Source organism: Syngnathus floridae, chromosome 3 (assembly GCF_059516105.1).
Source record: "Syngnathus floridae isolate MCC-2025c chromosome 3, RoL_Sflo_1.0, whole genome shotgun sequence".
In the NCBI taxonomy this organism is placed as follows: Eukaryota; Metazoa; Chordata; class Actinopteri; order Syngnathiformes; family Syngnathidae; genus Syngnathus; species Syngnathus floridae.
This window is the reverse complement of record NC_142415.1, coordinates 20,541,300-20,564,493: the sequence shown is the minus strand read 5'-3', so window position 1 is coordinate 20,564,493 and position 23,194 is coordinate 20,541,300. Positions and strand designations below refer to the sequence as shown.

The 23,194-nt window shown below is 43.1% G+C and overlaps 8 protein-coding genes across 13 annotated transcripts; 4 read left to right on the top strand and 4 right to left on the bottom strand.

Moving 5' to 3' along the window:
* Positions 1-82: 82 nt before the first annotated feature.
* mettl21e (methyltransferase like 21e) lies at positions 83-3,983 on the bottom strand. Of its 5 annotated transcripts, XM_088371286.1 has the most exons (7): positions 2,048-2,489; positions 1,727-1,744; positions 1,507-1,663; positions 1,260-1,420; positions 1,071-1,188; positions 874-971; positions 83-597 (listed from the first exon to the last, which is right to left on the bottom strand). In XM_088371286.1, exons 4-7 carry the CDS (start codon positions 1,341-1,343, stop codon positions 271-273), a joined length of 627 nt encoding a protein of 208 aa, XP_088227412.1. In that variant the 5' UTR covers positions 1,344-1,420; positions 1,507-1,663; positions 1,727-1,744; positions 2,048-2,489; the 3' UTR covers positions 83-270. The 5 variants fall into 5 exon arrangements, with proteins under 5 accessions (XP_088227412.1, XP_088227409.1, XP_088227413.1 ...); XM_088371283.1 differs by having other exon boundaries at positions 1,507-1,744; positions 1,874-2,489; XM_088371287.1 differs by having other exon boundaries at positions 1,260-1,417; positions 1,507-1,744; positions 1,874-2,489.
* Positions 3,984-4,314: 331 nt separating this feature from the next.
* Positions 4,315-9,325, bottom strand: ercc5 (excision repair cross-complementation group 5). The gene is made up of 15 exons (XM_088371558.1): positions 9,035-9,325; positions 8,735-8,910; positions 8,545-8,660; positions 8,371-8,472; positions 8,166-8,217; positions 7,915-8,061; positions 7,640-7,844; positions 6,684-7,553; positions 6,389-6,609; positions 6,210-6,329; positions 5,930-6,143; positions 5,505-5,649; positions 5,218-5,418; positions 5,062-5,146; positions 4,315-4,915 (listed from the first exon to the last, which is right to left on the bottom strand). The coding sequence occupies exons 1-15, from the start codon at positions 9,120-9,122 to the stop codon at positions 4,409-4,411; spliced, it is 3,249 nt and encodes a 1,082-aa protein (XP_088227684.1). The 5' UTR covers positions 9,123-9,325; the 3' UTR covers positions 4,315-4,408.
* Positions 9,326-9,450: 125 nt separating this feature from the next.
* On the top strand, positions 9,451-11,866 carry blzf1 (basic leucine zipper nuclear factor 1). 2 transcript variants are annotated; one of them, XM_088371561.1, is made up of 7 exons: positions 9,451-9,522; positions 9,777-9,868; positions 10,007-10,461; positions 10,532-10,731; positions 10,817-10,945; positions 11,040-11,262; positions 11,333-11,866. In XM_088371561.1, the coding sequence occupies exons 2-7, from the start codon at positions 9,850-9,852 to the stop codon at positions 11,516-11,518; spliced, it is 1,212 nt and encodes a 403-aa protein (XP_088227687.1). In that variant the 5' UTR covers positions 9,451-9,522; positions 9,777-9,849; the 3' UTR covers positions 11,519-11,866. The 2 variants fall into 2 exon arrangements, with proteins under 2 accessions (XP_088227687.1, XP_088227686.1); XM_088371560.1 differs by having other exon boundaries at positions 9,468-9,616.
* trmt10c (tRNA methyltransferase 10C, mitochondrial RNase P subunit) lies at positions 11,665-13,596 on the bottom strand. The gene has a single exon (XM_088371559.1). It carries the CDS (start codon positions 13,429-13,431, stop codon positions 11,992-11,994), a length of 1,440 nt encoding a protein of 479 aa, XP_088227685.1. The 5' UTR covers positions 13,432-13,596; the 3' UTR covers positions 11,665-11,991.
* A 193-nt stretch (positions 13,597-13,789) lies between these two features.
* Positions 13,790-14,691, top strand: txnl4b (thioredoxin-like 4B). Its single transcript, XM_088372051.1, has 3 exons — positions 13,790-13,981; positions 14,053-14,204; positions 14,312-14,691. Exons 1-3 carry the CDS (start codon positions 13,850-13,852, stop codon positions 14,475-14,477), a joined length of 450 nt encoding a protein of 149 aa, XP_088228177.1. The 5' UTR covers positions 13,790-13,849; the 3' UTR covers positions 14,478-14,691.
* Positions 14,692-14,972: 281 nt separating this feature from the next.
* mrpl16 (mitochondrial ribosomal protein L16) lies at positions 14,973-16,410 on the top strand. The gene is made up of 5 exons (XM_088372050.1): positions 14,973-15,193; positions 15,287-15,358; positions 15,465-15,613; positions 15,682-15,975; positions 16,042-16,410. Exons 1-5 carry the CDS (start codon positions 15,127-15,129, stop codon positions 16,231-16,233), a joined length of 774 nt encoding a protein of 257 aa, XP_088228176.1. The 5' UTR covers positions 14,973-15,126; the 3' UTR covers positions 16,234-16,410.
* Positions 16,411-17,106: 696 nt separating this feature from the next.
* Positions 17,107-19,017, top strand: cenpq (centromere protein Q). The gene is made up of 8 exons (XM_088372009.1): positions 17,107-17,358; positions 17,441-17,510; positions 17,578-17,677; positions 17,764-17,832; positions 17,903-18,032; positions 18,143-18,262; positions 18,379-18,466; positions 18,718-19,017. The coding sequence occupies exons 1-8, from the start codon at positions 17,263-17,265 to the stop codon at positions 18,720-18,722; spliced, it is 678 nt and encodes a 225-aa protein (XP_088228135.1). The 5' UTR covers positions 17,107-17,262; the 3' UTR covers positions 18,723-19,017.
* A 225-nt stretch (positions 19,018-19,242) lies between these two features.
* On the bottom strand, positions 19,243-22,226 carry LOC148401046 (C5a anaphylatoxin chemotactic receptor 1). The gene is made up of 3 exons (XM_088372007.1): positions 21,843-22,226; positions 20,970-21,084; positions 19,243-20,876 (listed from the first exon to the last, which is right to left on the bottom strand). Exons 2-3 carry the CDS (start codon positions 21,075-21,077, stop codon positions 19,935-19,937), a joined length of 1,050 nt encoding a protein of 349 aa, XP_088228133.1. The 5' UTR covers positions 21,078-21,084; positions 21,843-22,226; the 3' UTR covers positions 19,243-19,934.
* Between the last annotated feature and the right edge of the window lie 968 nt (positions 22,227-23,194).

Here is a 23,194-nt window from a genome sequence, read left to right as displayed (position 1 = left end):
GATAATTTGGATACAGCTTATGGTAGGCTCACAAAGGCACTTTCACAATTGTGCTGTTTGTATTTTTTATGTATTTATTGGAGTAAAAAAAAGAAACAAACAGTACTCTAAATTGACGATTATGAAGTGTCCGCTACTTTTAAACTACATACAAATAAATCCAATCTTCATTTTGCGTAAGAATCACCAAGCAGCAATAATTACTTCACGTGAAGTTGTACAAAAGAGTAAACAGGCTCAGAAAAGCAAACTCAAAATGATTAAGTGAGCTTAGACAGGAGTTGCTTCTTGAGCTTTGGTCCTCTTGTCCCTCCTCCAAGCCCGGTACAGTTTGATGCTAAGACTGGGGAGGTCGTACAGCTCCTCCAGGTGGAAGCGCTCGCGAAAACGCTCCACAAAGCCGTTCTCGGGGTCCAGGCGGAAACGCATGGCCCACAGGATTTGCGTGTCGAGCTGACACAGGTAGCTGAATGTATCCAACAGCTGGTCCAGGTAGGGGTGCGCGTAGACCACGTCTGCAGCCAGGATGTAGTCGAAATGCTGCGTGCTTTGGGGGAACTTCTGCTCCACCTCTGGGCCCCAGACTAGCTCTGTGACCTGACAATCAGAAGCAAAGAATATTTTCATAGAGGGGGAAAAATGTGTATGAATGGCCATTTGAATAGTTTGACTCATTTGCGTCTTATAGTCAGAAAAATACGGTAATTAAAAAACACAGCTAATATATATGCAAATACATAAATTAGCCAACTAACTGAACAAAAAAGTCAAAATTAAATTAAATTGCAATAAAAACACATTTAATACTTAAAGTAGCCAACTAACTGAAGAACAAAAAGCCAAAACAAGATTAAAAATTTAAAAAGAAAATACCAGAGGGGTGTACTTGCACCGTCCTCTTGTGTTGCACGTGACATTGTACCGAAGATTCCCGAGCACATCAGGGAGGTCTGTGGACGTGACCTTAGCACCTTAGCAGGTAACACAAAAGCATTTTAGAAACCTCAAAACGGCAAATTTAATAAATGTGGACATCAGGAGATATTTTAGTTTTTTTTTTTTTGTTTTACCTAGAAGACAAGAAACGATGGAGACCAGACCCGTTCCCGCACCAAGTTCTATCACGTTCTTGTCCAGCAGGTTGTACTCGTCACGATTGGTCTCCAGGAAGTGACACAACACCATTGCCTAGATGTTCAACAGTCAGCAAGTCATCATCACGATGGGTTCTGAGACGTGCTCTTTGTCCGCACACATACCGAGGGCCAGAGTACAGCTCCGTAGAGGTCTGTGGATTCTTTAATACGGATCTTCTGGTCAGAGAAGATGTAACCCTCCCACATCTCCGGACCGATGACAGAAGGGTGGAACTGGCGGGCTAAAATGGCCTTGGCAAGTTCTTCACCAACGGCTGGGTCTGCTTTTAGGGACGATAAAGTGCAGGTGAAGTTATGCTCCAGGTCCACAAGATTCCAACAAACATGGTGTCTTTCCAGGATGGACCACCTCTCGTGAGTTCCTCGAACCAGTTCCTATCCAAGGCGAGGTTATTCTGAGTGGGTTTAGATTGAGAACGGCCATTACTATGATAAACGCTGAAGGCCTGACTTGGATGTTATGGAGAACATGTCAAGTCTGTCAAACTCAGGCACCGAGACTGAAACTTCACCGCGGGCAGCTGTTAGCGTGCAATTTAGATGTCAACACGACACAAGCGATTGCATACCTCCACTCACTGACACTGCTGGAAAAAAAAAAAAATGAAGAGTTGATTGTGTCATCCAGAGAATTCAAAATAATCTTAGAATAAAGAAGAATAATTTTTTTTTTAATTCGGTTTTCTTTTGTCTTAAAGATCCAAAATGGCACATACCAATTTGGCTTCTTATATGGGCAGAAATTTCAATTGACATGCAATATAAAAATGGCGATGGGTCTTGCCAGAATTTTGACTCCATGATGTCCTGAAGGCCAAATTTGCCCATGAAGTGTTTATTGCACAAGTTGCCGCCATCATTAATATCCTGCTGTAATGAGTCATTCATACTTGGGTCAGCTGCTCTGGGAGCAAGGGCAGGTACACATTTTGGGACAGGTGGCACAAACAATTTCTTCTACAGCATTCTAAGCACGTAGGAGCTGGCAGTCAAAACCAAACTGTGCTGTCCTCCTCAAGAACATCTGAGGAAGGAACGGTCACTCGGTCACAAGTGTTTTATGACAAACATCGGGAAATCAGCCAAGTTGAAGCGAAGGTCAACAAAAGAAACGTTTGTGAGAACTTTGATGGAAAGGTTGATTTGATGGTGAGGTATCGGTGATTACTAGGAGCAGCGTGATATCATGTACTGGTTGATCTAATGCATAAAATGAAGGTACTGGTTATGTGTTGTACAAGTCTGCTTCGGAAAAAAAAAATGGCATTCAATGAACCGCAAAACAAGACTAACAGCATCTAGATGTGACAAGAACAAAGAAGAAGGGAAGGGAAGCAGGGAACTAAATACCTACGAACTGACGAGACGACGAGGCACACCTTGAATGGAGGGAGCTGATTGGCTAGCACGAAACTGGGTTTATGAGAACAGGTGGACAAAATAAATGTAATAGAGAAATGCATTGACAAAAACATGATGAAATTATATTCTACTTGCAGCTCTAATGACAAAAACAAAATCTTGACTGGTGTCATCAGATGCTTGAGCTCATAGATTGACAATCTTTTTTTTTTTTTTTAAATAAAGCCTTCATACCTGTCCTCGCAATTAAAATTTCTGGAACTTTGATTGACCTCAGCCATTAAATAAAAAAATAAATAAATAAATCAATAGAATACAATACAATAAATAAATAAAATAACTACAATGAATAAAATAAATAAAATAAATAAAATCTACAATTGTATCTTTTTTAAATACTCAATTTAATATTACTTTCTTTTCTTGTATTTCTTTAAATGTTCGAAATAAACAAAACAAACAAACAAACAAACAAACAAATTTAATATTGTGATTATGCTTATGTAGTTGGAACGTTTCACCCCTATGCGACAATTACTAGACCAAGAATTAAGCCTGATAACAATCCTGATGATCCGATCATTTTCATCTAAAACGGGCTGGATTGGCGCCCTTGAAGACCAGACTTGGTGACCCCTGTATAAGACATTAAACTTAAAATATCAAGGAACATGCTTCGTGGAGACGGAGAATCCAAATGAACCATTTGCACAGCTGAAAATCCATAAAAGCCGCCAAGTGTCCACTGTCCAACCAAACTGCAACCAACACCATCACCAAAACACTATTCCGGGCATGTCCTATTTTTACACATTTTATTTTCAAAACCACTATAAATCATTCAAAGGTACAGAACACCTACAGTTTAATCACAGATGATTCATTGCTATAATTTACTTGCGTCCTTCTTTTTATCTTGGTTTCGTTTCTCTAAACAATTTCGGTCTGCTATGCTGTTTGACCCACAACTTGAGTTACATAACAGCCGTTCGGGCTTACGATCAAGGGACCCCACGCAGCAACAATTTTTCTTTGATTTTCTTTGTGTGCATGCACGAAAATTAATATTTCAAACAACTGTGTACACGTAACCACACAATTAAAAAAAAAAAAAAATTTAAACTGTGTGACGTGTATGAGAAGTGAAGTTCAGTAGAGCTTCTTGATCAACACTGTTGCCAAAATATGGAATACGGGGTAGCCTGAGAAATTTGCTGAAATGACAAAACGTGTTCCTCACCAGACTCGGACCTCTCGTCACACTCCCGAGACTCCATGATCAAACGAGAAAATAAGATCGGTGCCGTATTTGGTTTCTGGTCACGCTAAAGTCCTTTAGGATTAGATCGATCTAGCAACAAATCTCTTGTCTGGCGGGGAGATGTCATCCAGTTTTAGGTTACACACCCTCCCCATAGAACCAAATCCAGTATTTCCCAAGTTCTTATCCCAAGATCCCAACTGGCTTCCCCTGTGCATTTGCAGTTCTCCGAGCGGGTAAGGCGCTGAGTGGCGGAAACAGCTGGCAGCTCCGACAACTGAGCTGCGGTGAAAAGGGACACCTTTCTGGTTTAAAATAAAGACAATATGAAACTCTCTCTATGGGTTTATAAATAAATAGTTTTGTCTGTGAAAAAGCTGGACCACACACGCACATGGTTGTTCTGTGAGGCACAGAGGTCGAAAGTCAAAAAGTAGTAAATTGTTGTCTCAAGTCTCGTTTCTTGATGTGTGTTCAAATGTAACTGATTATTTCAAATTTAGAAATCACATTCAAAAAAGAGCCTTCACAATATTCATAGGGAAATTAATTTTATTCAATTTAATATAAAAAAATGCAATTATTCAAAGTTTTAAAATACATTGCTAATAATTCATTATTTCTATTTTCAGTTTTTCTTTCCTCGTCCTCTTGCTCTTCTGCTTTTTTGACCGCGAGCTCTCGTGCTCCCCTTGAAGACAGATTGAGCCGTAACCATGGCGACTTTAGCAGAATTATCTTCGCTGTCTTCGCCGGAGCTGCTGCTGCTCTGCTTTGTGTGCTTTGTTCCAGTCATGGAAGCTTTTGGCAAACGTTCCTCCTGGCTAGCGCAGCTCACTCCATTAAAAGATGTTGTCAGAGTTTGTGCAATTCCCTCAGAACCCAAAAAGCCACCCCCTCCCACTGATTCATTCCATTCTCTCCCATTGCTATTTTCAGCTTTCTTCCGGCCCTCTTCTATCGTCTTCCCTTTCTTCGATTTAGGCGGCGTGACGATTTCCTCGTCAGATTCCGCGTCGTCGTTTCCGTTCTCTTTCCTTTTCATGCAGGTGATGGCGCGGCGGAGACGCTGACTTCGGACCGCCTGCTTTTCCTCTTGCTCCATGCGGAAGAACGTGTCGATCCGTAGCTGAGTCTAGAACGAAACCGCGGGAAAATGCTGTAAGGCTTGAAAGATGAAGTTCTTGCATCAGAACTTGAACACCCGATCCAATTAACTTGAACTATTCATATGATCCTGGTGGACAATCTTAGCGTCGTCCAAATATTTTGGCGAAGTACCTGCTGTGTGTTGAGTTGCTTGATGACAGGCTGAAGAGTCTCCGTCGTTTTTCGACCGGCCCAGCCGAAACGACTCTGACAGAAAGTAACGGGCGGGTCAGGGAAAACTTGCGAGACACTTAAAACGCATCGATGGCACCGATAGTGGAAGGATATTCTTTGATCATGTCCACTTGAGGGCGTCCCCAGCTGAACGAGCTGTCCGACTCGTCCACAGCGGGCTGCAGGTAAGCCTGAGCCACGGCGGGGTTCGGGAAACCGGCCTGAAGTTTCAGCCCTCTCAGCTTTTTTTTCACTTTTGTGTCCCGGGGATCGGCCGTCAAACGTTTTTTCTCTTGAGCCTCCGACCACCACGTCCTGCAAAATTTCAATGGCATGAAGGGGAAAGATCTTCAAAAGCAACGTCCAGAGATGGTGACGTTTTTTTGACACAATCAACACACCAGAACTGCGTTAGCGGCTCCAAGCCAGGTCCGGGGAATTCATTCAGGATTTCCATGCCGGTCACGTAACCGACCCCGGGAACGCCCTCGGTGTAATCGCTTCCGAGCAGGTAAGCCAGGTTGATCAGTTTGGTTCTGTCCAGACCTGAGTTGGAGGACGGAGAAGTGTGTGCACACATGACATCAGCGATCGGGCCAACGACATTAACACCTGTTTGTGATATGCGAGATGTAAAGATATCGGCTTAGCGCTTGGATGCGTTCTCATTTCCCCTGTCGACACCGTTTTGATTTGTTCCGATATGAGAGTAACGCGGCTTACGGCGGCAAAAGCAGAATTTCAAATATGGTACGTCTTAAAATAATACGGTGGACATTTCCAAACCGCCCTAAGTAAAGTATCACATTAGATGGAGGCCACTGACCCAGTTGGTTCTGCAGGTCACTGTACTGATAGTGCTCCACATATTTATTCTGGCTGAAGAAGTTCTTGTAAACATGTCGCCCCCCAAACAGCCAAACGTCCGAGTCGTCGGTTATGGTCCCGTTGGTTTGGTCGGCCCGGTCGAGGGCGGCGCACTGCGCCTCAGCTTCCATCGGAGCCACCAGGAAGGGAATGCCAAACAGACGTAGAAGCTCCTGGAGTCGCCAGACCGACACGTTGGAAAAGAATCTATTTTTGATTTGAATCTGAGTTTGACTCACCTGGCTCTCCAGGTACATCTGACCTGTGACGGTATTGGCCATCCTCTCCTGCTGCTGTTTCTGCTCTTTCAGGTTGCTCTGCTCCACCAGAAGAGAACTCTCCAGAGACTCCAGCTCATCCTGCAACGCCGACGCCGTGAATTTGTTGATCAATGAGGAGAGACACGGCGCATGCTTACCACATTGAAATCTTCCCACTCATTGACTGCAGGGCCAGAGGGGGAAATGTCCTCTTTTCCCTCGTCCGACTCTTCCTCCTCGTCGGTTTGTGTTTTCGTGTCTGGCTCCTCGTTGACCTTCAAAGACTCATCTGGAACGGCGGCCGGCTGACTTTCTGCTTGCGTGGTCTCCTCTTCATAGATCTCCTCTTCGTCCTCTTCCGATACTTCAACGAAGCTCTCTGGATAAAAATTATTGATTGTTTTAACTGAATTATTCTTCATGAATTATGAATTGATCCGCTTTAACTCTTACCGTCTGATTCGCTATCGTTGATGATCTCAGCGTTAAGGCTCGTTTGTAGAGCGTGCGATTCATTATTGGTCCTCTCAGATGGCTCAAGGTGACTCGGAGCGTCCCTGAGACGTTTTGCGAGGAGCTGCTCGGCCGCCTCAAGACGGACACGCTGTTCCTTCTCAAAAATCGAGCCTTGCTCCGAGTCACCCGTCTCGTCGGCCTTTCTACTGAGCGTCATGGCGGCAGCCGATTCATCGTTAAATATTTCCTCGTCCTTGTTGACCTCGCTGGCCTCCTCCCTCACGTTTCGCTTGTCGGATCCTTCCTTCAGTTTCTGAGTCGCAGCTGCAGTGTGAAACGCTTCATACCTCTGTCCGATGACCTCATCCATAGAATCGGAACCACTATCGAACAAATCGTCGGCGACGCGCTTAAAATCCGTTTTTTCTTTGGCGTCTCCGATAGGTTCCGTCTCCTCCTCTGAACTACTGATGTCTATTTGCAACTTCGCAACAGAGCTGACGCTCGGTGTCTGATGCTTCGCTCCATCTTCCTTCTCGTCCTCCTCGAGAGCTCGTTGGATGGCGATCAGAGTTCGTGGAGAGACCTTACCGTCGCTCTCTTCCTGCTTCTCCACATCCGAGCTGTCGCTCATGGCGGCCTGGATGGCCTTCAATGTACGAGGCGAGGGCGGCGAATGGAGTTTGGACGAAGATGCCTCACAATCATCTGGACGGGGAACTTGCTTTTTCTCTTCATCCTCGGAGATTGGTCGCCACAGGGGCTCTGGTTTGTCCACGGCTCTCTTTATAAAGCCTGCTAGGGCGTTCCCACTCCAGGGTGCGGAAACCGGCTGGCTCACTGAGGGAGTTTTACTTTGGCTTGAGCCTGTAGAGCAAAAAACAAAGCACACTTTATATATCACAATATTTTTAGTATTTTATCAACTGCTCTTGAACGACTGATGCCCTCACCTTTAATGAGGATGTAGTGAGAGTTATCTTCTGAAACAAGGCGACGTGACTCCACGTCCTGGCTCTGCCGGTCCTGCCCAGAAAGCTGCGGCGCGTTACCGGCACTGCGCTCGTTCATTTCTTTTTCAACTCCCTCCAAACGTTGATTCAGCTTGTTCCTGTGCAGCAAGCCGGATAACTGATACTGGGAAAAATCTGTGGAGAGCTACGAGTGAATTAACAAGTTAGGAGGCGTGCGTGCGTTTAGGTAGACACGAAGGGGACGATTGAAGTACCTCGGGGGGTTTGTGGTACAGGGTCCGGCGCCTTTTTGAAAACTCTTTCATGTCTTTGAGGAGCTCATGTTTCATTTCAAGTGGGAGGCAGGCAAACTGCTCCGAGTTGATGTCCACAGAGTTGGGGTCGTCGTAAAATTCCTCCCCCTGGTGAATACAGTAGATACAAGTTAAATCAACATGATTTTATGGCTAAGAATATTTGTGAATATATGATGAATACATGTACATTAATGTGACTTTTTTTTCACCTGATGAATATCATCCTCATCCTCAGACTCTTTCTCTTTCTCCTCCTCTGAACTGTAACAAGGAAAATTGAGTATGAGATATATATATTTATAAATTTGTGAATACACAGGTGCTGAACTGTGTATTAGCATATTACCTGTGGATAATATCAGCACAGGGAAATTATTCAAATTCAATTTCAGAACAACCTTTTGGGCTCCTGACCTGCTTTTTTGGTCCTCATCTGCCTGCGGCAGGGCTGGGAGAACGTACATGTCATCCACCTCATTTCTCTTCACACTGGATAGGCTTGGCAGCGGATCCTTACTGAAGCAATAGAGGAAATAAATGTTGCTGTTTGGTCTTGACCAAATTTATAAAAAAGACCATGATGCTTACCTGTCACCTCCGAGCACAGCTTTGATAGCCTGCCTCTTCAGGAATGTCCTGAGGAGTTTCTCATTAGTCTTTTGGGACTCTTGACGCAACTCTTCCTTCCTCTGCCGTCTCAAAACCTGAGGAGAAAATCCACAAAGGAAAATATAAAAAGTGTGCGTCTATTCGTAAAGAAGCCGAAGCGCGGACCTACCAGAGTTTGTTTCTTCAGCAGTGGAGCATCTCCATCAAAGACAAACACTGGCCTGATGCGGAAATATAGCAGCTTGCAGATGCGGTGGAAGAGAGTGAGAAGGTGGGCGTTCTGGACATTGTTGCCTTCACGGTCTCGGACCCCCTTCACGGCCTGATTGAGCCAAATACTGATATCTGTTGGTGCCAGGTTAAGGTGCATGTTTCACAGAATAGACTTAATTACGACAACACAAAAGGGGTTAGAGAAGTTAAGTGATGACATAAAAAACAATTGATTTCATCTCTTAAATTTGGATACCAACAGCAAGAATTTTACCCTCTAGAGTTTCTGGATTTATGGGTTTCCCCGTGCTCTCCAGCAGCCTCCAAAGTCCGTGCACTCCCATGGCTCAATTTAAAACAACATAATAAAGTTATAATTACACAATAAGTGCACAAACTAGTGTTTACCTTATCTTGGTAACAACAATTCTGTTCGTCGAGCAACTAGTGAAGGAGGCAAAAGTTCCGCCTAATATTTACTGACCCCATTTTGATCTGTCAGGCAATGCTTAAAATTAACAAATGTTTTCTTTATCAAATTAAAATAATTGTAGTTATATAGGTGTATATATTTTTATTTTAAAGAATGTTTTAGTAGTTTATGATTCAAAATAGTGTGTAATATTTTGGGAATGACTACATCTGGCCTGACAGACTTAGCTCAGGGTATCAACTAAAAAGTAAATATGCCAACGACATCCGGTAACAATGGAATACTGTAATCCGGAGGACCGTTGTTAAGTGGTATGTTTCCCTAAATAAACATGTCAGATATAGTTGATAGAAATACCGGCCTGCTTCTTAGGATTTATTGAAGAACCCGTATTTATCCTTCAAAGTAAGTAGTCACTTCGCTAGCCTCCAAACTAGCCACGTAGTGAAACTGTAATCTTCATCTGATTGCTTTATCAATTGCTACACTTAAACGTGACTATTGAGGCTGTCATCACGTGTTGGTCATAACAACTATGTTGAAGCACCTTTTTTTTTCTATTTAGAGAAATTACTGGAATACACTGGACTTGGATTTTTCTTTTTGTCTCGACTTCAACTCAGTAGCAAACTACCACCATGTCGACTGCTGTCAGGGGTAGGTAACACTCACAACATTTTATCCAAACTAAACGCCATTACTTGATTGCTAAATTATCAATTAAACATTTCTGTAATGTAGACGTTACTCAGTCATAACAGTTGCAGAAACAATTGCGTTTCTTCATTCTTGCAGATTCTGCCCGTGTCCCGGTAAGAGTTGCTGGCGATGGCATGGAAACCGAGAAAACACCCTCCACCCCGGAGCTCAGCACCGATACATTGCCCCCGAGTCTCTCTGCTGCTCCCTCGATCAAAGTGGCAAACCCCAAACACAGCTCCAAGTCTTGCAGTCCTCCTCCCCCTGTTTCCCCACAGCCCCTTGGGGTTCTCCACCTGGGCAAGGTGGGGAGGGAGAACTGCACGGAGGTGGAGGCCATAAGGATTGTCATCCCTCGTGCTGCCATAAGTAGAAGCAGCCGCGTAACCGAGGCGAAGGTAGACGTGGGACAACAGGGGGAAGAGCGAAGTTCTTCCCCGCAGCCGTCGGTGGATGATTGGAGAGGACAGCTTGAGAAGCTTCAAAACTCTGAACGCAGGCTTCTACAAGACAAGGAGGGCCTCTCCAATCAACTGCGAGTGCAGACCGAGGCAAGACCCACATGGAGCAGATAGACCGTTTTACGCAAGCAGTCTAAACTCTTTCGTCACGTGTGACTAGGTGAACCGTGAGCTCAAGAAACTGCTGGTGGCGTCCATGGGTGATGACCTGGAATATCAGTTTGAGCGTCTGGCACGCGAGAAGAACCAGCTGATTCTGGAGAACGAGGCTTTGGGTCGCAGCTTGTCGCACACGGCCGAGCAGCTGGAGCGCATGAGTATCCAATGCGATGTCTGGAGGAGCAAGTTCCTGGCCAGCAGGTATGAAGGTGTAAAAGGTGTCAAAGGTGTCAAATCAAGGACAATTATCTTGGTATGCTTTGAAACCATTTCATTGTGTCTCCAGAGTGATGGCAGAGGAGCTGACAAATGCCAGAGCAGCTCTGCAACGCCAAACCAGAGAGGCACAAGGAGCCATTCAGGACCTGTTGTCGGAGAGGGACGAGTTCTCCAGGGAAATGCTGCTAACTCACAGGTGACATCTTCACTGAGGAGCCCCATGGATCAAAATAGTTTTTCTGGTCCATTAATGAGCGTCGCCCACCTAAACTGAATGTGTTTGTCGTCAGATCTCTGGAGCAGCTCCTGGTGTCTCTGCAGTGGGGCAGGCAGCAGACTTACTACCCCAGCGCACAGCCGCTCAGCACGGGCGAGATGGCAGCAGCTAATCACAAACTCGCGGACGCCATCAACTCTCACCTGTTGGGCAACACCCGCAGCGGTGCGGTCAAGAAAAGCGTCGCAGCAGCAGAGCAACTGTGCAGCACACCGGCGGAGAAGATGGCCGAGAAGGTGCTTCATTTCGGATCCTACTCCATGAGTTTTTAAATGTCAATTTGTTATTCATTGGTTTGTGTTGTAGGTGCTGAAGATTTTAGATCCCATTTCCTGTGCGGAAAACAAGACAGAGTCCGCGCTCAGTGACTCGCCCCCGCCAAACTTTATGAGCAACAAGAAGAGCATCGGAAGGTTTCACCCGTACACTCGCTACGAGAACATCACGTTCAACTGCTGCGAGCGCTGCACCGGGGACATCCTCGTGCTCTAGTCGCGTGGCAGCATGCAAGTTTCATTCCACAAGAGTCTCTTTTGTGAAAATTTGGTGCTTTTAGTATTTTAGATTCAAGTATTTTGATTATTGGATGAGAAAAAAAACATTTAATGTATTGAATTTTTGGAACATGAATAAGTCGGCAAAATGTTTTCTGAGTTTGGTCATGTGCCGTGATTGGTTGTTACCTGAGCAGCTGTTAGGTCATTTAGTGGCACACAACAAATTATTAAGATTTTTTTTTGTGGTTGACCTCCCCTTTATTTTGTTTGAAAATGCAGTACAGGGTTGTGTAATATTTTCTGCTAATTTAATAAAGACCAAAGGTGGTTCTACTGTTGAAAATGTCTCTTGGATGAATTTGATTTCTCCTAAGTTCTGTAGAAAAAAGACCAATTTGCCAATATTTTATCATCTTATGACAAATTCAGGCAAATGGCTGGAAACGACGTGTCCATTTTGTCACGCTATTAATCGTCATCCCACCACGCCTTGCTTTGACGTTGGCGTTTTCCTTCCAGACTATTCTTCAGAGATGGCCGCACTCTGCTTGCAGCTCTGCTCTGAGTCGGCCCAGCCTCTTGGCTGAATCCAGCCGAACCGAATTGTCCTTTAGACTTGAATGAACCTTGGTACCCACTTCTGAGTGTCTTACTTTTTGGACTTGCATGTTTGGAAAACCTGTCCCCATCCTCTCCCGGTACGCGATTGGTGATTTCTTGTTGGTCGCGGTGAAAGCCAACGTGCTTCCTGGTGGGAACAAACTTTAACGCCTCCTCCCATTTTCCGGTTTCCTTCACGCTTATCATGATACGAATCATCTGATCCAGGGTGAGATTTTTGGCTCCCATCTCCCAGTGTAGAAACTCATCCAGTGGCAAACGGGCTGTGGCCAACTTCAGACGCTTAGCATTGGCCAGTGACAACCCGGGAAGAATCGACCGGTCCACGAGGCCGCCGACGATGTACACTTTCGAAGGGTCGAAGGTGCGGAGGATGTTCGGCGAGTCCGCCGTGAGGTATACGAGGCGATCGCGAGGAAACAGATCAATGGGGTGAGCGTGTGTGTCGGTGATGAGCAGGCGGTCCCAGGTTTCCGCACCGTAGCGCTTGAGGAACTCCCTCTTGTAGGCTCCATCTGGATGAAGGTTACAAAAATGCAGATGGAAAGGCTCCTTGGCACGTCTGTTCCACGCTTCCACCTCCATCAGTTGGGTCACCGTATTTTCAAGCTCCCGCCTGGACATGTTGGACTCGTAGCTCATGTCAAAGACCAAAGGCTGGTCATACAACATGGCCTGGGCGGTCCGCCAAGCCAGAAGTCGGTCCAGGCTGCGACTCCAGAACTGGAGGAAGATAGTGTTTCTAATTTCATTCTGCTCCCCATCTGGATTTTGAGCTCTTAGCTGCTCAAGTGCTGCTTCCCTCTCTGCTTTCTTCTGCTGATTCTTCTCCTTGCGTGCTCTTTTATGCATTTCCTTCATCGCCAGGTACTTGAGGTACTTTTTTCGAGCTGACTTGGTGGTGAGGTCTGCCACAATCTTTAACTCGTCATCAGACATCTCTTGGGGTACCAGTTTGCCAGCTAGCCGCCACATTGCCACCAGCTCTCGAGCTGCCTCCAAACCTTCTGGAATGTTTTCCTCCTCATCGTGTTCTTCTTCATCCTGAGCTTCTTCTTGCTCGGCTGATGAAGCTTGGGATCTCATCACGGATTTCCATTTGTCCAAGTCAACATTCTCTCTTTTCTGTGGACTCCCAATACTGAAGAGACGATTTGAGTGGCAAATAGAAAGAGCTGGCCGAGTTCTGATTGCTTGAGTTTTGTTGACAAGGCATAACGCCAACCTGCCACTTTTCCATAGTTCATTTAAATGTCGTTGAATGAAGAGTCGTCCTAACATGTCCATATCACTTGGTGTGATGCGGATGTAGGACTGGCAGCAGCGATTTTTCACAGATCAAGAAAGTATAGAGTCCCATTGCGCCATTACCATTGCTGAGTTTTTATTAATTTGCAGTCCACGCTTGATAATAGTGTGGAGGTCACGCTGTTTTTAAGTGCAACGTTATAATATGTCGTACTGAAACAGCGAAGCGCTACCCCGCCCATCATTCCGCCTTCCATCCATTAAAGCCGATAAAATAACTATAAATCGTGTCTAGATGTTTGGTCATTTTAATGGTTTGTTAACTGTTTTATATTGATATAAAAAAGATTGCGTAGACTTCTGACACGAAAAGTTACGGCGCTACATTTTCCCTACGGTACGCCAAGGGTGTTGCACTGTTGTGACAACTTCCTTCGTCAGAAAACACAGCCTGAAAATGAGTTTATTTTTGCCTAAATTGACCTGCAAAAAAGATATAGACGACGTTATCAAAACAGTAGCAGAAAAGGTGGTTGTTTTGAGATTTGGGAGGGATGAAGACTCAGTTTGTCTCCAGCTAGATGAAATTGTAAGTAGTGTTCTACAATGATGTTTGTTGTGAACTATTTCCTACCTAACGCTGCTTCTGTTTATTTGTAGCTGTCAAAAACGTCACATGACCTGAGCAACATGGCCTCCATCTACATAGTCGATGTGGATAAAGCCCCTATTTACACCAGATATTTTGATATCAGTTACATCCCATCAACTGTGTTCTTTTTCAATGGACAGCACATGAAAGTGGACTATGGGTGAGACCTTTTTAACGTAATAACAACAGGGCATGATCATTAGGGCATTAAGTCACATATTTAAAATATATACTGATATTTATGTGGTTTTCTTTTCTTTCATTCAGGTCACCAGACCACACCAAGTTTGTTGGCAGCTTCAAAACCAAACAAGATTTTATGGATCTTATTGAGGTCATATATAGAGGAGCCATGCGGGGGAAAATGATTGTCCAGAGTCCCATCGACCCCAAAAATATTCCCAAATATGACCTTCTCTACCATGGGATTTGAAATCAACAGCTATTCTGTGTGAGATGTGTTAACCACCATTGTTTTAGCTCTTAGCTTCAATCAAATTGGAATGTCCAAGTATCTATACTGCACAATTTTGATCATGTTGAGTGTTGTGATGTTTCCTATGGAAAACTAGTAGGCTTACTGTGAAATGTGTATTAATGCAATACAAATGTTATGTTGCAATAAAGTTTTATATTCTGTTAATAAATTGTTCCTTTCCATCTCTAAAGTAGTGTAGAATCATGTAAACATTTCTAATGATAATAGGGACACAGAAAACTCTACCAAGGTGGTAATTGTGGCACTGTATGTTACAATTTAACTAAAAGCAAGTTGAATAAGGAAGGGGAGATAAATTCAGTCATACGTGGCAATTTTCAAGACTATGTAAATAAAAGAAACATCATGAAATCTGAGAATTTGGAGAATAAACTTTGCTTTTAAATTCCACACGCCTATACTGCAGATGGCGCAATCAAAATCCCAAAGCAACACTGCAAGAAGACCGGAAGTGACGTAATCGCCGTGTGCGACCTTGCAAAGCAGAACGTAAAATAATACAAATAGGCTACTTAAATGTTATTACAGCGGCATTTAGACGTGATGTTTTAATTATTATAGCATTTCTACCAGGTTTAAGACGATGATCTCTCTCATCAAGGCTGCTGTTGGCAGCGTGGCCGCCGCCTGCGCCCACGGCCACCAAACCGGTAATTGAAATATTCAGCTTGTATTTTGTTTACTGTTGCCTGCAGTGCATTCTAAATAAAATGTATATTTTAAATTCATGCCTGCGCCTACAGGTCTTCTGCACAGTCACATAAAAGTTATAACAGCTGGACTGAAGACATTTGGAATCCCTCCAGACTACAGTGGTAAATATTCTGTTCTGAACATCTTCCATATCCGACTCAGGCTCTTGCTCATATTATAACAGTGACAGTGATACCTTTCTGACTCTTTTTCTTTGTTTTATTAAAGATGTGGTTCTACCAGAAAAACCCAAACTGAAGTTTTTGAACAAGGTGCCCAATTTTAAAAAGGCTAAGAAGGAGATGAAGAAACTACGGGACATTCGAGGCCCGGCTCAAACTGCAAATACCTTCACAACTGGACAGTATGCAATAGTGGTAAGGTCAACAGTTGTACGTATAATTACTAACATGGCACATTTGACTCTCCTCTTTCTGATACTCAGGCAATGGGAGGAGGCTACCTCCACTGGGGTCACATGGAGATGATGCGTCTAACCATCAACCGCAAGATGGATCCCCGCACGACGTTCGCTCGCTGGCGCATCAATGCTCCTTATAAACCGATCACGCGCAAAGGGCTGGGTCAGCGCATGGGTGGTGGCAAGGGGGCCATCGACCATTATGTTACGCCTGTCCGCTTTGGTCGCCTCATTGTAGAAGTGGGAGGAAAAGTGGAGCTGGCTGAAGTGGAACATATTTTGACCCAAGTAGCGAAGAAACTTCCCTTTCCTGCTACGGTGAGACTACAAAGATGAAAAGTTTAAAACGATTCATGAGTTGTTAAAATATTGTGTCTCCTTTAGGTGATGAGTAAGGAAAGCCTAGAAGCCTTTCATCAGGCCCAAGCTGATATGAAGGAGAACAACCAGAACCCGTGGACCTTCGAGAGGATCGCCCTAGGGAACATGCTTGGTATCAGAAAGGTCCTCAGCTCGTTTGACCTAAGATATCATGGACGTTTCGCAGGCAAATTTTACATCCCAGGAAGGGTATGACAAACCCCAAATACTGTATGTGAACTTCGCTGAAGTTTCAAGGACCTTGACTTCAAAAATGACTTTTGCAAGACTCTTCTTTTTTTCATATGTATATGTTCATTTTCTTGGTCTGATCCTGTCAAATTCCTTTGATTTTGTATCATCAATAAAATCACACAGTCAGACTTGAATAAACATTTTGACTCAGTTACATACATCATGTTCATACATTAAATGTGAAAATACAATTACTGCAAAAAAGGTACAGCACACGTATGTTTGCATGGGCCCTTTGAGACTACATTTACTAGTATGTACTATGTACTGACTCTTTAATTGTACAGTACATACAGTACTACAAGTAACAATAATTCCAGGCAGTTATAATTAGGACGTGTACGCTCATAATATTTTTAAAACCTTTCTAATGAATCCAATTGACAACCATTAAACTGAACTAGTGTTACGAGGACTCCCTCTAGTGGGGACAGCGCATTTTTGTTATTTTTTTCCCCATGTTTAACCGAGTGTTAATGTCCAAACTCCGCATAGTGGCATAGTAGCTTACAATGATATTAAATACACTTTTTAGGGGTAAAATATGTCTTGTTTTTAAAACAAACACTTAAGCCTACCTTAATGTTGGTCACGACATCAGTACAGGGCCACGTCTTTATTCTTTTGTCCCGAACGTTGACTTACAGGTAGTGATTGAACTCCGTCTCCTTAACAAAAGACAGTGTAAGGGACGATCTTGGGTAACCGAGTTAAAAAGTTAAATCACATATCACAGGTGAATTGCATATTTTGTGCCTATATTTAGGATAAAAACGTTTTGATGAAAGCAATGTCCCTGATCATGGGTGCATTTTTGTAATACACGCATGCGCATTTGTACATCCATTTTAAACCCTCGCGCGGAAAATGGTCCGCATTTTGAAACGTAGAAATAATCAAACGGCTTATTGTCACTTCTAAATAATCAAACTGTATACTGTCAGTTACAAATTCGTTTAAATTAACTAAAGCAAACATTTACTATTAGCAATGAAGCCGTTACGTGGTTCTCATCGGGAACCATCCAAAATACCCACCCTGAAAAACAAGTCCAAAAAGAAGACTCGTCCAGCAGCCGATCATCCGGTAAAATAAAAGTTAAACTTCCGATTTGTGGCATGTCAACACCGGTTACTACTTCTGACAAACTCTTTATATTTTACCGGAGGATTCACCGCCTGCTGCCGCCGACAACAATGACCAGAGCAAACATCAAAACCCTCCAAAAGATGGAAAAGGTTTGAATGACTGATTTCGAGTTGGTTCCAGTTTCTTACTTGTCTGTTTCTTGCATCTTCTGCACAGCTTCTGAAACTGCCCCTAAAGTCAAAAGTTCAAAAATCCTCAAACCGATGGCGAGATCCTCCATCAATGCACTGGAGAATATGCTGAACCTTGCAATAATGTGAGTTTGGGTCCATACATAACCTTGTATGGGAACTTTTTGGACATCCATAATATGAAAATGAACATTCTTTACTATGTTTTCAGGACAACTCTTGGTTTGAGACTGACAGAGAAGGAGGAGAGCCAGAAACATCTAAATATTGTGAAAAACAAGTGAGCACAAGAGACGTAAACAGATTAATTGCCCTCAGATAAAAGGTTTTACACTGAATCCCTTTTTTAGATTCTTGAGTCATTGTGCAGAGCTTCAAGTTCCAGTGCAGAAACATGAAACGTTAGGTCAGTCATGGCCGCGCCACCGCGAGGAGAGCAGAAAGTGCCAGGCCCAAAAGCAAACTCTGACCCCCTTGGAGGTGAGCGAGAGTTTCTCAGGTTGGATAAAATGGTGCTTTAAATCTCACTGCATAAAGTGTCAAAGTTGTTGGCTGCTCAGGTCATCACTCAAAGCTGACCAATTTTTCAGGAAGACCTGAAGGCTGTGGTCAGTGCGCTGGAGAGCACAGAAGAGCAGACGTCCTCTTTGCAGCGTGCGTGCAGTTCTCTGAGAGAACAACTGGAAGAGGAGGAGGAGAAAGCTAAAGAGGTGCAAGACATCACATTCTGGTTTAAGGAGTGGAAATATGCATAAAAATTGCAAATGCTTGTTCTCATTATCGGTCTGGATGTCGTAGTTTGACGTGCGTTCGTTCATCCTGACAGATGTTACAGAGAAGCAAGCAAGCGGTCGTCCGACTCCCTTCTCGCCCACCTCGGAATGATGAAACAACCTTGGAGGCGAGCATGAATGGTGCATACTTTCACAATGTGTTTCGCAAGGATCTATTGCATAATTGTTCTTCATTGTTAAACGACATGCTCTCCAAAAATGTGTTTAAAATGGCTGAGTTGCATTTCCAAGAGGAACTGCAAATTCTAAATAGCATAGATAAAGTAACGTGTTACCACTCTTGGGTAAAAACCCACTTCTGCCACTCTTAAAAATAAAAAAAAGACACAAAAGTGGTTCCTCAGTGCTTACATAATTTTACTTTTTCTCAGGCTGAGTTAATGACAGAATAAGTCCCGGAGGAAGACCGTGAGACCATCTCGCAAAAGGAGAAGTGGTGGGAAAAAAAAAAAGCAAGCAGCTAACTTACATAAGCACATAAACATGAAGATCAGTTTTGTAAATGTGATTTGTTCCTTGCAAGAAGCTGCTATGTTTTTTTTTTTTTTTTAATACTTTCAAGATATGTATAGAATTATTTTGGAGTGTTGCAGTTTGTAGCTGCCACTTTTTTAAAAATGTTTTCAATTTCTAAGTCTACATTTGTAAGAATAAAAGCAATCCTACACCAATTGTTCAGACTCTCTTTCTACTCTTTAACACATTTTATTATGTGTCAAACATCTCCATTTATATACACCAATTTACATCCTTAGAGAAAATGTTCCATGAAGATATTATAGTGAGGTTATTTTTTCAGATTTTTCTAGATGATAAAAATGTTTGTCACAACTTACGAGTTGTTTTGGTGGTAGCAGCAAAAAGGTTTGGGTCCACCCAAATGCCAGGAGGCAAGGTAGAAAGAACTTAAAAAAATATTTATTTTGCAAAAAATAAACATTGGCAAGCAAGGCATATGGAATCAAAATTACAAAATGAGTAGGCATCTAAAACAGTAGACACAAAAAAAACATGGCTGGACTCTCAAATGGAAACAAACACCTAAAAAAAAAACCAAGACTGAAATGAAGCAGGGATTTAAATACAAGCAAATAGACGAGACGACAAGGAACACCTGGACAGGACGTAAACTGATGGTTAACATGAGAGACCAGGATGATGAAAACAGGTGGAAACAAAACAAAGGAAGACCCAAAAAAAAAAAAAACCATGAAACAAAAACAATCCTGACAATTTTGTTCTTTGCTTCAAACCTTTTCTTATAGGCTTAGGAGAGTGAATCTTTAATGCATGCATTGAAAAATGCAATATATGTACAGCACATAATTTGTTTACAATTGCATCAGCCCATGTCCAGTTTATTTAAGCAATAAAAACACCCTTAATTAAAGGAAATATATTATTTTCTCATGTTCAGCCAAAGAGCTTCTCCTGTAGTTGGAAAAAAAAGTTATTTGTAAATAGTAATGCATTCGTTCGTTCATTCATGAATTCATTCGAATAAAATTCATTCATTTGTCTGCAGATTGTTGCTCTCACTGAAATATGGCTCAGTCAGCTCTGGAAGTTTTCAACCATTGTCAGTTTGCTAAATGTGGGACGTTTTCAGTGATCTCTTGCGAATGGACTCGAACGAGTCATCGTTGAAGAGCCGTTGAACGGTCGAGACGAGCGAAGCTCGGACGGCGCGGCCGAGGCCCCGGGCGGCGAAAACGTAGAGGACGGGGTTGAGGACACTCTTGGCGTACACCAGGTACAGAGAGATGTACGTTCCGTAAGATGCGTTTTTATGAAGCTCGGCTCTATCGGGTTGTCCTTGAGCCAGGGCCCGTAAGAATCGGCACACAAAGTAGGGCACCCAGCAGATGAGAAAAATCAGCATGGTGAAGAAGAGCACCTGATACATCCTGGCCATCTTGCGTGAAGCTGTCGGGGAGGAGGACGTCGGACTAATCGGCACCGATTGCTGGATCTTAAGCAAAATGGCCAAATTGCTTCCTAAAAACACCAACAGGGGCAGGATGAAACCTGCAACCGTTTCCGTGACGACCAAGCCCGTGTCGAACGTGCCGCTTTCCAGACACTGGTACGTGCCGTTTCTTTCTTCCAGAACGGCGCTGTGCAGGTAAGGGGCGGACAGGACGGTGGCCAGCAGCCAGGATAGTCCACAAGCCAACGGAACGGCCCAGGCGGGGCGCCGCAGCCGAGCCCAAACGGGCCTCAGCAGACACAAGCACCGCTCCACCGCCACGGCGCACACCAGGAAGGCCGACATGTACAAACCTAAACCTCGAAGGAACATGACCAGGCGGCATAAAGCCGAGCCGAAGGGCCAGCTGTTATTGTGGGCAAGGTATCCCAACATGAGGGGGGTCCGCAGGATCAACACCAGATCCGCCAGCGCCAGGTTGAGCACGTAGATTCGAAAACTGCTGGCGGACCGCGTCTCTCCCTCGCTGCCTCTGCGCATGAGATAACGTGGATTCCGGCTAAGCGCCCAAACTACCAGCATGTTCAAAGGTGCGCCCACCTTTTGGGAGAAGATAACAAAAAACCAGACAAAGCAAGATTGGATCCTCTGAATCGTGAGGCGCCAAAGAAAAGATTTATGACGGAGACCCACCAGAAAAATGAGCAGGGTGGCAGTAATCTGGACTCCTCGGACCGCCTCGGACCGCCAAGAGCTGCTCACAAGTTCTTCCACCATCTGCGTTTCATTCATGGCCGCCATTGGGATGCTGAAACAGCCAAAATATCAACTTTGAGGTGGTTCTTTTATCTTCTTGACAAGAGCTCAAACACAACTCAGTGGCCTGTAACGTGAACAAAATGGAAAATTGCATTCGAGCGTGGCTTTCTTGTGCAACTTGTCCGAGATTTCCACATCGCAGCTATGCAGACCATATGGCCGTACCGCAAACTTCTGTTCGTTTGCAAAGTGAATGTGCAGACTTTGCACTTTTATGGGTTTCTATGGACTTACTTTCCTGCAATGTACGATAAATTTGAGCATACCTACATATATTTTGCATACCTTAATTAATTCAGCTTAATTAATAATAAAAATAATGAATAAAAAATGATAAAAAAATATATATATATTAATAAAAAATAATAATATTGAATTAAACTGTTGTTTATACAGCGGTTAGTTTACTTTTTAAGAATCAAGGCCACAAACTCGTCTTGGCAGATGCACGTGCCCGATGTTCTAGCACCGAGTCATGACTAAAAAGACAAGAATGTGTTCTTTCTTGGAGCCTTGGAGGCATCTCCAAACATGCACCTACACCTCACCCGTTTCTGTGGGCACGAGCACGCAACACATGCAACCACACCTACTTTGCGCTACAACATTTAATACAAAATACATAAAATATATACTGGACACATGTTAAGGACTCGATTTATAAAGCACACACAAATGATTGTGTGACCTCAAAAAGAGCAAGGACGTTCCAAATGGAAACGTGCGAATGAAAAATGACTCCCTTACCTGATTTTTGGTGTGGCTTAAAGAGATCTTGCGTGAGAAAAAGAAAAAAAAAGAGCTGCTTTGCTATTAGACTTGCCTCTCTCATCTCTCATCTCTCCCACCTCTCTCTTTCTCTCTCTCTCTCTCGCCCTCCTTTCTTTCCTGTGCGTGATTGCTTCACACGCATCCTCCTATGAACACGGCTAAAACAAATAATCCACTTTTTTCTTCAAGATGTTCATCGTTGAGGAGCGAAAACAAAGATGTGGAGGAACAGTTGGTTCTTTATTTGCAAGATCTGGACTTGTTAAATGGCGGTCAATGCACAAGGTACTACAGTAGATGAAACAACAAGTTCATAATCTACTAGATCAGAAGATTTTATAGTGGCCACCAGCAGAAACCAGGAAGTCAAGAAAAGGGAGAGAAAGTTTAATATGTCCTTTTAAGGTTGTTATCACCTGAATGATCTGTGGCTATGTGTCATGGAGAAATACTGAGCTTTGTGTGTTGTGTCAGTGTATGATAAGAGAAACTATGTAACTATATTTGTGCAAAATAATAAGTATGGTCACACATTGCTGTTGCTCTCCCTTCATAACACAAGTGGACCTGGCCATTTGATGAGGTGCACTTTTGGTCTAATGGATTTGAAAAGACTGCAAATATTTTATACATGAACTTGCAATAATATGACAGATTTGAAAAGATGACATTTTTCCATTCATGTCGTCAGTCCACATTGTCTTGAATGGCAGCAATGACAGTCTAATCTCCTAATTAATTGTAATTAGTCAATTTCTTGTTTCTTTCAAATGTCACAAGCCCGTTTGTACAAGTTCCACTTTGAAAACAGAAAATTGGAACGGATTCATGCATTACTTGATGCCCTCCTGTAGATGTCACCCCTTTACATTTATTTTCATGTGTGGGAAATGAAAAGCAGGAGATGGGTGACGTTAATAACTGCAATTTTCAAATGTGAAATGTCCACATTTAAAAGTTTAATAACAATTGTCATACTTATACCATTTATTATTATTATTATTATTATTATTATTATTATTATTATTATTATTATTCACAGCTCAAAGCAGGTTTATTCCGTGTTTGAATAATTTGGCAATTATATTTCCAACACATCAATGATTTACGTGGTTATGTATAGTCTTAGAATATTGATGATGCTGTTTAATGAAAAAGATTCAAATTCAACAGAGTCAAACTTGATTTATCCTCTACGTGCACTGCTTCTACTAACAATACAGCGAAGAGCTGTAATTGACAAAAGGATATTACAAACTTTTTTTAAACTGATTTGCACATTTCAATTCCGACTAAAAAAAACTAAATGTAACACTTTTTGTGACAAA

Excerpts from the sequence above, each read along its gene's own strand:
- blzf1 (XM_088371561.1), top strand. Across the intron at positions 10,462-10,531 it reads AACTGCGAGTGCAGACCGAG|GTGAACCGTGAGCTCAAGAA; the intron begins GCAAGACCCACA and ends ACGTGTGACTAG. Across the intron at positions 10,946-11,039 it reads GAAATGCTGCTAACTCACAG|ATCTCTGGAGCAGCTCCTGG; the intron begins GTGACATCTTCA and ends GTTTGTCGTCAG.
- ercc5 (XM_088371558.1), bottom strand. The coding sequence starts at position 9,122 with ATGGGAGTGCACGGACTTTGGAGGCTGCTGGAGAGCACGGGGAAACCC. Across the intron at positions 8,911-9,034 it reads GGGTAAAATTCTTGCTGTTG|ATATCAGTATTTGGCTCAAT; the intron begins GTATCCAAATTT and ends TGGCACCAACAG. Across the intron at positions 6,144-6,209 it reads AGATGTACCTGGAGAGCCAG|GAGCTTCTACGTCTGTTTGG; the intron begins GTGAGTCAAACT and ends TGGCGACTCCAG.
- mettl21e (XM_088371282.1), bottom strand. The coding sequence starts at position 3,796 with ATGGAGTCTCGGGAGTGTGACGAGAGGTCCGAGTCTG. Across the intron at positions 1,189-1,259 it reads GAGCTGTACTCTGGCCCTCG|GCAATGGTGTTGTGTCACTT; the intron begins GTATGTGTGCGG and ends TTGAACATCTAG. Across the intron at positions 972-1,070 it reads CATCGTTTCTTGTCTTCTAG|GTGCTAAGGTCACGTCCACA; the intron begins GTAAAACAAAAA and ends TTACCTGCTAAG.
- txnl4b (XM_088372051.1), top strand. The coding sequence starts at position 13,850 with ATGAGTTTATTTTTGCCTAAATTGACCTGCAAAAAAGATATAGACGAC. Across the intron at positions 13,982-14,052 it reads GTCTCCAGCTAGATGAAATT|CTGTCAAAAACGTCACATGA; the intron begins GTAAGTAGTGTT and ends GTTTATTTGTAG. Across the intron at positions 14,205-14,311 it reads CACATGAAAGTGGACTATGG|GTCACCAGACCACACCAAGT; the intron begins GTGAGACCTTTT and ends TCTTTCATTCAG.
- mrpl16 (XM_088372050.1), top strand. The coding sequence starts at position 15,127 with ATGATCTCTCTCATCAAGGCTGCTGTTGGCAGCGTGGCCGCCGCCTGC. Across the intron at positions 15,194-15,286 it reads CGCCCACGGCCACCAAACCG|GTCTTCTGCACAGTCACATA; the intron begins GTAATTGAAATA and ends CTGCGCCTACAG. Across the intron at positions 15,976-16,041 it reads AACTTCCCTTTCCTGCTACG|GTGATGAGTAAGGAAAGCCT; the intron begins GTGAGACTACAA and ends TGTCTCCTTTAG.
- trmt10c (XM_088371559.1), bottom strand. The coding sequence starts at position 13,431 with ATGGACATGTTAGGACGACTCTTCATTCAACGACATTTAAATGAACTA.
- LOC148401046 (XM_088372007.1), bottom strand. The coding sequence starts at position 21,077 with ATGGCGGCCATGAATGAAACGCAGATGGTGGAAGAACTTGTGAGCAGC. Across the intron at positions 20,877-20,969 it reads CCACCCTGCTCATTTTTCTG|GTGGGCGCACCTTTGAACAT; the intron begins GTGGGTCTCCGT and ends TTCTCCCAAAAG.
- cenpq (XM_088372009.1), top strand. The coding sequence starts at position 17,263 with ATGAAGCCGTTACGTGGTTCTCATCGGGAACCATCCAAAATACCCACC. Across the intron at positions 17,511-17,577 it reads CCCTCCAAAAGATGGAAAAG|CTTCTGAAACTGCCCCTAAA; the intron begins GTTTGAATGACT and ends TCTTCTGCACAG. Across the intron at positions 17,678-17,763 it reads ATGCTGAACCTTGCAATAAT|GACAACTCTTGGTTTGAGAC; the intron begins GTGAGTTTGGGT and ends CTATGTTTTCAG.